This window comes from Perca flavescens, chromosome 11 (genome assembly GCF_004354835.1).
Source record: "Perca flavescens isolate YP-PL-M2 chromosome 11, PFLA_1.0, whole genome shotgun sequence".
NCBI classification, from domain to species: Eukaryota; Metazoa; Chordata; class Actinopteri; order Perciformes; family Percidae; genus Perca; species Perca flavescens.
Window position 1 is genome coordinate 32,984,734 of NC_041341.1, and position 9,649 is coordinate 32,994,382.

Consider the following 9,649-nt stretch of genomic DNA (forward strand, 5'->3'; position numbering starts at 1 on the left):
TGTGCTCTTATTGTTTCTGTGGATATCTACCGCTGCCCGGGGCCTAAGACTTTGATGTGTGCCTGTCAGCTCCACCAGAGAACAATAAACATCAAAGGTCACTGTCTGGTTGTAATGACCTGGACACCTAACCCAAAATGACAGCCCTTGCTTCCAGGGAATGAAACGGTAAACATCTGATCTGACAGCTGTTTCTAATCAATACAACATTGCAGCTCAGTGGGCAGCAAACCAACGTGAGATCTCCGACAGGTGTGTTTGTCTGCCACGCTGCAGGTTCTAAGGGTGCTTGACCCACCGCTGGAGCAAGATCAACAGTTGCATCATCCTGGGTAATTTCTCTTCACCGGTTGTTGGCCTCTGCCAGACCAGTGAAGCTCAGGTCCCTTAAATAGGCCTATCTCTTTAATGGAATTGTACCTCATTTAGTCATGTATTGCAGACCTATCTCCACAGAGCTGCGGAGTAAGGTCTGGCTACATCACACATACATTCTGAAAAAAAATCGTCTTGGGCGGTGCTAAGCTCCAGACGCAGTGGACGGTGACTCTGCTAAATAGTCTCAGGAAGGAACTAGTTTTGGTGGAACATTTGCACCCTGCTAAAGAAAACATTACATATAATATTAAAGGAAGATAACTGTTCACACAATAACGTTTTAGGAAGTTGCATGCTCTTGGGAGTTGAATTGTTGGGTCTCTGTAAATTATAGAGTGTGGTCTAGACCTCTTCTATCTGTCAAGTGTCCTGAGATAACTTCTGTTATGATTTACACTATAAATTAAAATTGAATTGAAATGTTGTGACGACCGGCTCACAGGCCACAACAAAAAGAGAGGGAGATGCACAGCAAGCGTAGTATTAGCAAACTGCCATTTATTAAATAAAAGTGCAAACAGAAAGACAACAAGGTAGTCAGGATCAGTGGTGTATGAGAGGGTATGAGGGGGTATGGATGCAGTGAACACTGTCAGTGTCTAACCAAGGAAGTAACTAAATATAGATGAACTGGTGCTGGTGCTACACACTGGTCTCTGGCCAGGTGGGGGTTAAATAGACTGGGAGGACTGGTCATGTGCTCTTTAGCACCTCAGACTCAGACCTGCAAGTGCACAAGACAGAAAACAGTAACCAGGCACAAGACAACAGGCTCTGGGCCGTCACCAGGGGCGATTCTAAGACCAGACCTTTAAGGGGGGGCTCAGCCTCTAATGAGAATGTGACACTGATACAGTGCCCCCCCCTCAAAGCACTGCTGTGTTTAAGTACAGCCTCACAGCGCTGCATGGCTGTAGACTTGTTCAAATGTACCTCTGTAAAGAGTCCTAAAGTAGCTTTAGGGTTTTTGAAACGCCTCCAATTACATAATAATCACAATAATAATACAGTACACAGACAGTGATTTCTGCAGTTTATTCCGGATCTTTGTTCCCACACACCCGTGTGATTTTCCTGTCACCAGGGTTGATTTCCTGATTACCCTCATCATCTGAGTACATTTTCCACCTTGGAAAACAGCAACATGGGGACTAAATCCATGTGACTGGAACTGAAAATTTGTATTTACTGTAGTCTTGACGTATGGCAGCATGGTGACTCAGTGATTAGCATGGTTGCCTGACAGCAGGAAGGTTCTAGGGATTTGAGTGTTCGCAATGTGACTGTTTGTTTCCGTCTCAGCCATAGACTGTAAAAAATATACACAGTCATTGGTCTCAGCACAATGACATGCAGGTTTGGTGGAGTGCTGGTGTCTATTAAATGCAGGTGTGTATAGCCCTTGTCTATACTGTATACTTTATGTTAGCCCTGTGATAGACCTATCCATGGTTGCACCCTGCCTCTCGCTCAATTCATTCTGGGATAGCATCCATTCCTCCACCCTGACCCTTAACAGGATAAAACAGGTATGGAAAAAAATGGAGTTCACTTGGACTCTGATAACGTTGTAATAAAGTAGCTAAAAATGTGACAGCTGATAAGTAACAAGATGTGGCCAACAGAAATGCCAAAGGTAGGCTATGTTTGAGGTCATTTAGAGTTTATTTTTATTTATTTATTAACTCTAAAATGTACTGCTCAGAACACATATTTGTCACAATTCCTTAATACCCAAATTTAAGGAATATTTTTCATAAATGTTTGTTTAATTTCCATTGACATTAATGTACACTTTGAGTTGTAAATTTGTAAAGAATATATTTAATTTAGGGTGCCAGGATAGCTCAGTTGGTAGAGCAGGCGCCCATAGGTTTAGGCTACTCCTTGATGCAGTGGGCCGACCTGCAGCCCTTTGCTGTATGTCACTCCCTCTCTCTCCCCTTACATTTCTTAAGCTGTCCTGTCAATAAAGGCCTAAAAATGCCTATAATGATGTGTCTAGATCTGTAACGTTATGGAAGCTAGATGATGACTAAATCAAAGACACCTTGTTGTCTATTTTCTTAAGAGACTTTATTTTTGTTTTAATTAATCTACGCATTGTAAAAAAAATGGTCATTTGTATTTTTGTAAAAAAAATAGCGCATTAATCTGTTGTTATCTGGTGGCTTTAAAACGAGAATAGTTTTACACAAAGGAAAAAATAAATATACAGCCTAATAACAGTAAGTATCAACCGCCAACCTCCAGGCGGCTGTAGAGGCCTACCTGGACAGATGGACCTCCGCACCCGAAGAAGCTCTCAAAGCTGTTGAGCATGTGTTTACACCACACTCGCTGAGGTTAGCTAGCTTCAACATTATTATAAAAAAACCTCACCAAAATGTCTTCGAAAAGTCGGGATAACGACGACAACTTTGAAGGACAGTCTGCACATAAGGAGGAAATGAACAGAAAGGTTAGTAGCGTTAGCAGCAACATGTTGCTGGTGGCTAACGTAGCTAGCTAATAGCCACACTTATGGCGTTAGCTGGTAAACGTAGCAAATGTGAATGTTGGGATAACATTAAAATAATGTACGTTTATGTGTAAAATATACGGACTCCCAGGACTCTTTTCCACAAGCTACTTGTCTATAAGTAGTTTTAAATTTTTGCCTTAAAAGTTCCCATTAGCTCAGGTCAGTGAAATAAATCGTGTTGCTAACTTGCAGATCAAGGAGCAGAAGATTGTAGTAGACGAGCTCTCCAATCTGAAGAAAAACAGGGTGAGTACCCTAAGAAGTAACCTTCTTAGTTCAACTTATTTTTTCTGTGTGTCAGGTGTATGTATGTATGTATGTATGTATACATGCATACATACACACACCTGACACACAGAAAAAATAGTATGTATGTATGTGTATACATACATACATACATACATACATACATAGATGTGTGCATTTCTGTATGTATTAATGTACATTTTGTATGTATTTTTTCCTAGAAAGTCTACATCCAGCAGAGGAACAGTAACATATTCTTCCTAGCAGACAGAAGTCAGACACTGGGTTTGTGCAAAAGTAAGTCTAGAGCTGTACATTTAAGTGAATAAATGTAATTTTAATAGGCTACATAAACTAGCTGTCTGTCACATTGCTTAATAAATGAAGCTGTACAAATAAAATTTGATCATAACGCATCATATTGTAGGTGAACATAACGGGTAATATTTTCTGTCTCCAGAGGAACTGGATAACATGAAAAAGGATCTGCAGGATATGTAAGACGGACCCTTACCGCAACAATGTGTGGCATCTTTTGTCTGTTGAGTCTGTCACCTACTCAGTTTGAGTGGGACAAAACAGTTCATGAACATTTGAAAAGAAGAGGGCCCAACTTGAGCCAGGATCTCACAGTTCGAGGCACAAATCCCAGCTATCGGTGTTTCTTCTCCGCTCATGTTCTTCACATGAGAGGCATTCTCACACCTCAGCCCTTTCAAGACAATGCTGGAAATGTCCTGGTGTGGAACGGGGAGATATTTGGAGGCCTCCCGGTGATGCCAGAGGACAATGACACTGCCGTTCTCTCTCAGCGGTTATCGTCCTGCAACAGCCCTTCAGAGATTCTGTCCCTCCTCTCCGCTGTACGGGGGCCGTGGGGGTTTGTTTACTACCAAAAGGCTGGGGACTACCTCTGGTTTGGCAGAGACTTCCTTGGTAGGCGGAGTTTGCTGTGGAAATTTGATGCGGCAGTCAACGCCTTGACCCTGACTTCTGTCGCAGCCCAGAGTTCTGGACCGGATCAGTCTGCTTGGCAAGAAGTCCCAGCAGTCGGTGTGTACCGGATTGACCTGAAGGCAGTTACAGGAGCTGGCTCTGTGACGTTTGAGCTTCATCCTTGGGCTCGTGGAGGAAGTGATCTTGCCTCGAGCTGCAGTGAAACCATATTGGAGTCTGTCCCCAGCGGCTGCACTGCTGTGATGAACCCGTCGGGCCTGGTACTCACCTCACCCGTTTGCCCTCTTAACACATCCATCCCAAAGCCATTAAATGAGAAAGAAAGCCTTTCAAACTCACATCCATGTGCTAAGGAACTGGAGCAGATGCTTGCGAGCGAAGAGAAAACGGATGAGGTGAACCGTCTTATTGATGTTCTCAGTGAGGCAGTAAGACGGCGTGTTCAGTCTCTGCCGTTCAGGGTACAAGACAGTCCCCCTCCTCCTAATGACCGTGCTAGCGTTGCCATACTTTTTTCAGGAGGTATCGATTCAATGGTCCTGGCTGCCTTAGCTGACCGCCACATACCTGCTCATCAACCGATAGATCTTCTCAATGTAGCCTTCAAACTACAGGTGCCAAAGAAGCAGAAAGTGCCCGCAAAGAAACCTGGGAAGCACAAAAATAAACCCGCAGGTTTTAAGACCGATGGAGCAGATTACCAAACATCCAGTCCCTTTGATGTTCCAGACCGGATCACTGGAAAAGCCGGTCTCAAGGAATTACAAGACTTGAATCCCGAAAGAAGGTGGCATTTTGTGGAAATCAACGTAACGAAGGAGGAGCTGCAGACAATCCGCCAGGAGCGCATTTGTCATTTGGTGCATCCACTGGACACGGTGCTGGACGACAGCATTGGGTGTGCTGTGTGGTTTGCAGCAAGAGGGACGGGGTTCATCACGCAGGACCGGGACCAGAGAGCCTTCACATCATCAGCAAGGGTGAAGTTTCAACACCAAACTTTGCACAAAGACTTCTGAGCTCTATTTAAATGTTTACTGGTGTGAGTGCTTAGGCCTAAGCTGTAGGGTTCTTAGAATTAATGAATAAAAAAAAAAAAATTGAGATTTTAAGAGACGTTTCACAATTCTCAACCACCACGTTGACGTGCTTTTCTGTGTCGCTGCTTCATGCCCACAGGTCATTTTGACAGGAATAGGAGCCGATGAGCAGCTAGCAGGTTACTCCAGACACCGAGTCCGATTTACCATGTCTGGACACGAGGGACTGGTCCAGGAACTGGCCATGGAGCTGGCTAGGATCCCTTCCAGGAATTTGGGCAGGGATGACCGAGTGATAGGGGACCATGGGAAAGAGGCTAGGTAAGTGGTATCGGTTTCCAAGTACCCATCACATGTTACCAGAACCGAAAGTGCTTTAAAATGGCATATTTTGTTTGTGCAACAGTTAAAACTCGCAAGATTTTTTTATTTTTTTTAAACCACATAATTTAAGGTGCCCCTTGAGGTTCTCTTTTATTAAAGCAAGTTCTGTTTAAATTTAGTGTTTCTCACCAAAATGTCTTGTGTGTTCTCCCATCTTCCTCACAAATGTGTTAAGATTTAGAACTGTATGGTGTTTACAAATGGTAGCTTGCGGTTTTCTTCACGGCCTTTGTTGGCACATTGCTACATACATGCTAAGTATTTGTAATTACATCTATTCTTATTAGTTTCTCTCTAAGTCAGATAAGCAGTGTTCATTTTAAGGCCCTTCACACCCATGTCTCACCCGCACAAGCTTCACTTATTGAATGGTATTGAATGACGAGGCAATTCGGTCAATGCCTAAAAAGTCGTGGCCTAAAAACTATGTAGTAAGTCTGTGTGTGCTTTCTCACTCTCATGCACCTGGTAGCTTTGTTGAGCCTGCTAGCGTGAGACAAATTACACCTTTCTTACCAACTTTCTGATTAGAACATGAGCGAGAGAGAGAAATTAGAAAAGAGAGTATCTGACAAAAATAACTCTTGGCCTCTGCAGATTCCCCTACTTGGATGAGGACGTGGTGAGCTACTTGAATTCCCTGCCCGTGTGGGAGAAGGCAGACCTGTCGCTTCCTCGGGGTGTCGGGGAGAAACTCCTCCTGAGACTCGCAGCAAAGCAGCTGGGCCTCGGCCAATCAGCAGTCCTGCCCAAGAGAGCCATGCAGTTCGGCTCGCGCATCGCAAAGATGGAGGACCACCATGAAAAGGCATCTGACAAATGCACAAGACTCCTCGCCGAGTAGACAAAATAGTTGGTAATAAAGAAAATATAAAAATTTAAAAAAAAAATAGAAAATATTTATTATGAAATTACAAACATTATTTAAAGGCTAATCTACAGTTACAATTCTTAATTGACAGATTGTTCAATTTGGCTGTTTGATTTGTGCTGGTCTTGGATCACGTTTTAGCATGGTATAATAAATATGGCGTTTCCTCTACACCATGTAAGGCCTGCCATCTTGAAGATTTTTTCTGAAGTAAAGATCACATTCAGTATAGGAAGGCAAGTTTCCAACATCGAAACGCCCAGAAATCTGATGAATGTATACTGGCTTCCTGAAAGGGGAAAAACATAACATATTTATTGTGAAATACACAGAGAAATTATTCGTTTTAGCAGAGTATCTACATAATTTTACATGTATGAATTACAACATGACTTGGATAACTTTGCTGAGTAAAACCTGGAGCCCTAACTCTCCACGGTCCGGCAGAAATTACCTCGGAATGAGCCAAGACACAAAGTTCCCTGGGGCATCTTTCTTCTCAATAGGAGCCTCCTATGGAAATAAAAAGTTCAGCATAATAGTTGATACATTTTTTTTTTTGTACTCCTTAATTCACTTTTTTTTGGGGGATTTTGATTATTAAATGTACCTTCTTTTCCTCAAGGAAGGCATCCAACAGAGGAATGCTTTTCTTTGAAAAGATGTAGAAACAGGGACACTGAAAAACAAAGAGGAATGATCAGCTGAGTGTTTGTAAGCATCATGGAAAATACCAGTAACCTTCACATCGATATTACAATAATATCCATAATTAGCGAGCAGTGTAGGAATCAAAACTCCTCATTTAAAAAAAAAAAGCTGCCTATTTTTAGGACAATGATCCTAAACAGGCAAGTCTTTATGGCCGATGAGCTTAATGTTGTGGACAATCAAAGTGATGTTTGTGTGAACCTAAAATGACACTGAAACCCCCAAACTGAATAAAGACTGCAGCCACTAGGAAAGATACCAGGTGTCTGCTGATGTCTGAGTCTAAAACATTAGCCAATCACTGAGAAGGGTTTGCAACAAAGATTACATAGAATGACTTTATCTGTTCTTGGTAAATCAGGCGACTGAGGAAGGGTTACAATCCCTACATCTGATGTAGATGTAAACACTCCCTAATTTGAGCTAAGAGGCCTTTAGTCCTTAATTTCTTTTGAAGAACAATATAGCATTATATAATGACGCAAACACAAATGTGTCATAGTCCTGATACTTTCTGATTTCACCGTACTAGGGACAGAGGATCTGGTTGTAAACCCATTATTCTCATGATTTAAGTACAATTTCAGGTGGCTCTCCCCTTTTTCTGCCATGATTTTAAAGATCTTTTCTATCCATGTGGACAGGCATTATTGGCTTTGATCAGTGTTTATAGTGAACTTACTGCTCTCCTTGACTTTGTCTCAGAAGGAAGAGGTTTCTCCTTCATACAGAGGACGCGAAGATCACTGTCTACTTCCAATATCCCGTATTTCTGAGTTTCTGTAAAGACACAAAATGCAGAACTAATTTTGAGCGCAAGGCCAAGCCGTGTCTGACATTTTAGGATGAGATTCACTCCCTTACCTGACAGCTTCCATAGTGTTACGCTTAAAACTTAATTTCTCACTCACCCTCCTCTTTGCACTGGTACGAGAGCACCAGACAGCTGTCCTCACACTTTGCTTGGAGGTCGGAAAACCTTTCTTTTACTTCACCGAGGCTAAAATCTTCTTTGAAGAGGGTGTCGCTGTTATGGATAGAAAGGGAGTCGTGTCAATTTGGCAGAAACGGGGCTTGAATTTGCACCTGTTAACAACAACTCCTCATTGTAGTATTGATGTTAACCAAGTCAACTAAACTTACCCGCCAATTACTAAGACATGGTCTTCTATGTTGAAGTGCTTTACTGCAAGTTGCAGGCAGGCCACAGCACCAAGACGCCCCTGGTGGAATAAGCTTGAGTCAGAGGATGGTATTAAAAAAAAAAGTCTACTTTCTAAGGGCCAAACCATGTCACATATGTACAATGAACTGTGAAAACAATGTCAAATTGTATTTACATCATTGCTTCTTGTCTGATCGCTGAGAATCTTGACATTTGTGAAATGTGATGCCCACTCTTCAAATGCAGCGTGGTAGAGGGCGTTGGTCTGTGGAGAGGAGAGCAGTGGGGAGCGACAAGTAGAGGAACAAAGTGGGTCATTCATTCACAGTTAAGGTTATTAGACTTGTATATTAGAGATGGACATCAGGCTTTGACTACTTTATACTGTACATCAGCCCTGACCCTTCATGCACACATCTCTGTACTGGCTTAAAACACATGGTATTATATGCTAAATTTACTCAATAGTAATAAACAGTAATGAAAGAAAGTACTCATTATGCAGAATGGCTCCTTTTAAAGTGTCATAACCCATGATTGGATCATAATTGATGCATTACATGGAAACAATAGGATAATAGTAACTAATGTGATGGGCTGATTAATATACTGCTGCTGTTGGGTAGTTGCATTTTAACAATGCATCATATTTTAAAATCTGATCATACAGTAGGTTTTGTCTGTAAACTAAAATATGTAAAGCAACTAGAAACAAGTAATACATGTTGGATGTAGGAGTCAAAAGTACTTTGTCCCTGTGAAATGTAGTGGAATATTAAGTAGTACAAAATGAAAATACTCAAAGTAGCTCAACATTTAAGAATGGTACTTGAGTAAACGTACTTAGTTACTTTCCACCACAGACTACACTGTGTTACTTACAACAACATAAATGCCGTCCACGGAGCCGGAGGCGGTCAGCGCATGGACCCAGTGGGTTATCAAGGCACAGCGTCCCACCGGCAGCAGCGGCTTGGCAGTGCCGGCCAGGTGAGCGAACCTCCCGCTGCTGTCGGCTGCCACGTCTCTCTGGAGCCTGGTTCCGTACCCGGCGGCGAGAATTACAGCCTTCATTTCAACTCTTAACCGGTGGAAACGCCGCTCACTTGTTAGCTGGAAGGTTTAATGCTTATATACTGTCTATGGGTTAATGTTGCAAGCTGGTGGAGAGAATGGTGGAAACATTCCACCATCCACGGACCAGGGTCGTACTCCTCTCGCGAGATTAGCCGTCCAGTCCGAAGTCTAGCTACGCGAAACCTGAGTTTACTCTTCCGGTTGCATTTTCCAAAGTAAAAGGAGTTTTCACCGGTGATTTAAGAACAGAACTAATGTAGGTTAACATTTTTGATTAAATAAAAAATGTTCAGGAA

General features: G+C 42.4%; 3 protein-coding genes across 3 annotated transcripts; 2 read left to right on the forward strand and 1 right to left on the reverse strand.

Annotated features, from left to right (window-relative positions):
• The first annotated feature begins 2,666 nt into the window (after window positions 1-2,666).
• Window positions 2,667-3,848, forward strand: asdurf (ASNSD1 upstream open reading frame). Its single transcript, XM_028591874.1, has 4 exons — window positions 2,667-2,839; window positions 3,095-3,148; window positions 3,370-3,445; window positions 3,609-3,848. Exons 1-4 carry the CDS (start codon window positions 2,765-2,767, stop codon window positions 3,647-3,649), a joined length of 246 nt encoding a protein of 81 aa, XP_028447675.1. The 5' UTR covers window positions 2,667-2,764; the 3' UTR covers window positions 3,650-3,848.
• asnsd1 (asparagine synthetase domain containing 1) lies at window positions 3,651-6,939 on the forward strand. The gene is made up of 3 exons (XM_028591872.1): window positions 3,651-5,085; window positions 5,285-5,466; window positions 6,127-6,939. The coding sequence occupies exons 1-3, from the start codon at window positions 3,670-3,672 to the stop codon at window positions 6,371-6,373; spliced, it is 1,845 nt and encodes a 614-aa protein (XP_028447673.1). The 5' UTR covers window positions 3,651-3,669; the 3' UTR covers window positions 6,374-6,939.
• zgc:136439 (glucose-1-phosphate adenylyltransferase large subunit 1, chloroplastic/amyloplastic) lies at window positions 6,426-9,504 on the reverse strand. The gene is made up of 8 exons (XM_028591873.1): window positions 9,159-9,504; window positions 8,452-8,541; window positions 8,255-8,334; window positions 8,023-8,138; window positions 7,794-7,891; window positions 7,011-7,079; window positions 6,855-6,913; window positions 6,426-6,689 (listed from the first exon to the last, which is right to left on the reverse strand). The coding sequence occupies exons 1-8, from the start codon at window positions 9,348-9,350 to the stop codon at window positions 6,569-6,571; spliced, it is 825 nt and encodes a 274-aa protein (XP_028447674.1). The 5' UTR covers window positions 9,351-9,504; the 3' UTR covers window positions 6,426-6,568.
• Window positions 9,505-9,649: the final 145 nt, after the last annotated feature.

What these genes read in the sequence shown, in the direction of transcription:
- asdurf (XM_028591874.1), top strand. Translation starts at nt 2,765, where the DNA reads ATGTCTTCGAAAAGTCGGGATAACGACGACAACTTTGAAGGACAGTCT. An exon ending in AGGAGGAAATGAACAGAAAG is followed by an intron (nt 2,840 to 3,094) that starts GTTAGTAGCGTT and finishes GCTAACTTGCAG; the next exon opens with ATCAAGGAGCAGAAGATTGT. An exon ending in GACACTGGGTTTGTGCAAAA is followed by an intron (nt 3,446 to 3,608) that starts GTAAGTCTAGAG and finishes TTCTGTCTCCAG; the next exon opens with AGGAACTGGATAACATGAAA.
- asnsd1 (XM_028591872.1), top strand. Translation starts at nt 3,670, where the DNA reads ATGTGTGGCATCTTTTGTCTGTTGAGTCTGTCACCTACTCAGTTTGAG. An exon ending in CCTTCACATCATCAGCAAGG is followed by an intron (nt 5,086 to 5,284) that starts GTGAAGTTTCAA and finishes TCATGCCCACAG; the next exon opens with GTCATTTTGACAGGAATAGG. An exon ending in GACCATGGGAAAGAGGCTAG is followed by an intron (nt 5,467 to 6,126) that starts GTAAGTGGTATC and finishes TGGCCTCTGCAG; the next exon opens with ATTCCCCTACTTGGATGAGG.
- zgc:136439 (XM_028591873.1), bottom strand. Translation starts at nt 9,350, where the DNA reads ATGAAGGCTGTAATTCTCGCCGCCGGGTACGGAACCAGGCTCCAGAGA. An exon ending in CATGTCTTAGTAATTGGCGG is followed by an intron (nt 8,139 to 8,254) that starts GTAAGTTTAGTT and finishes TATCCATAACAG; the next exon opens with CGACACCCTCTTCAAAGAAG. An exon ending in GTACCAGTGCAAAGAGGAGG is followed by an intron (nt 7,892 to 8,022) that starts GTGAGTGAGAAA and finishes GTGTCTTTACAG; the next exon opens with AAACTCAGAAATACGGGATA.